This window comes from Otolemur garnettii, unplaced genomic scaffold (assembly GCF_000181295.1).
Source record: "Otolemur garnettii isolate 467f Iridium unplaced genomic scaffold, OtoGar3 scaffold00149, whole genome shotgun sequence".
Taxonomy (NCBI): domain Eukaryota; kingdom Metazoa; phylum Chordata; class Mammalia; order Primates; family Galagidae; genus Otolemur; species Otolemur garnettii.
Window position 1 is genome coordinate 674,202 of NW_003852544.1, and position 1,579 is coordinate 675,780.

Consider the following 1,579-nt stretch of genomic DNA (forward strand, 5'->3'; position numbering starts at 1 on the left):
GGCTCAAGCAAGTCTCCTGCCTCAGCCTCCCAAGTAGCTGGGACCACAGGCGCCTGCCACAACGCCCAGCTATTTTTTGGTTGCAGCCGTTATTGTCGTTTGGTGGCCCGGGCTAGATTCAAATCCGCCACCTTGGGTGTACGTGGCTGGCACCTTAGCCACCTGAGCCACAGGTGCTGAGCCCCATTATTGATTTTTAAAGTAAACATGGACATAAGTAAATTCTAGTATGATAAACATTAGTGCATAATCCTTACTGCCTAATGAAATTTGATTTATTTTACATATTATTAAGTGAATAAAAATTTCCCACTAATATTAAGTTGCTTTATTGATTTAAACTTATATCTGTATTGTCTTAAATATGTCTCTGATTGCCTACCTTTCAAAGTGCTGTTTCATTTGTTTACAAGCATAGTACTTTCCATCTCTCAGGTTCTGCATCTTCATAACTTCAGAAAATGTTCCCTCTCCTATTTTGCCAATTGTTTTGTAGTCTAAAAATAAAAATAATTATAAAAACAAAATTTTATTTATGCATGTATTTTGTATTCACTTCTAGACAGTAAACTTTTTATTTGTAAGATAATTTAACAGCAATATTTTGAAAATTGTTTCTACTATTTTTTGTAAGGTTTAGTGGGGTTTATGACAGCAACAAAGAACTATTTCCTCTTGGTCTATGCTCTCTTTGGTATAATGGCAACCATATAATCTGAATCCTGGCCAGCAATGAGAAGCTCAGCTACTCCAGATTTACAAAGCAGAAATGTAGTAGAGACCAGAATTATTCTAACAAGTGGGCAAAAGCATGGGCTTTGCATTGCCTAGATGTCATGTACACCACCAGCCTCGAAGCCTCCTCTTAAAATTCGCATTTCCTGATCTTGCAGAGGCCCAACTGATGTGCAATGCTTCTTTCTTTCTTTCCTTCCTTCCCTCCCTCCCTCCTTTCCTTCCCTTCCCTTCCTTCCCTTTCTTCTTTTCCTTTTCTTTCCTTCCTTCCTTCCTTCCTTCCTTCCTTTTTTCCCTTCCTTCCTTTCTTCTTTGCTTCCTTCCTTCTTTCCTCCCTCCCTCCCTTCCTTCCCTTTCTTTCTTCTCCCTTCCTCCCCCTTCTCTTCTCCTTTCTTTTCCTTCCTTCCTTCCTTCCAGACAGGGCATTGCTTTTACTCAGGCTGGTTTCAAACTCCTGAGCTCAAGCAATCCACCTGCCTCAGCCTCCCAGAGTGGTAGGCTTATAGACATGAGCCACTGAGCCCAACCTTTCATATCTTTTAATTTTCTGAAAGCTCACAGCTGCTTTCCCTGGCTTTGCTGCCACCACCATCACCTCCAGCTCTGACAATGGATTTGTAAGCCTCTAATTTACTATTTTAAATGCCCTCCTGCTTGAAATAGTGTAGTTTGTTTTCCTAACCAAAATCTGATTGACTTGGGTGGTGCCTGTGGCTCATTGGGTAGGGTGCCGGCCCCATATACCAAGGGTAATGGGTTCGAACCTGGCCCCAGCCAGCTAAATCAGCAGTGGCAACTGCAACAAAAATAGCCAGGCACTATAGTGGGTGCCTGTAGTCCCAGC

At 42.1% G+C, this 1,579-nt stretch overlaps 1 protein-coding gene across 2 annotated transcripts in view; it reads right to left on the reverse strand.

Moving 5' to 3' along the window:
* MOK (MOK protein kinase) overlaps positions 1-1,579 on the reverse strand; it is a 75,987-nt gene that overhangs the window by 43,012 nt on the left and 31,396 nt on the right. For both annotated transcript variants that reach the window (XM_012811069.2, XM_023518867.1), the window contains exon 2: positions 383-497. In XM_012811069.2, the coding sequence (XP_012666523.1) occupies positions 383-497 (115 nt within the window). The remainder of the gene's footprint in view (positions 1-382; positions 498-1,579) is intronic.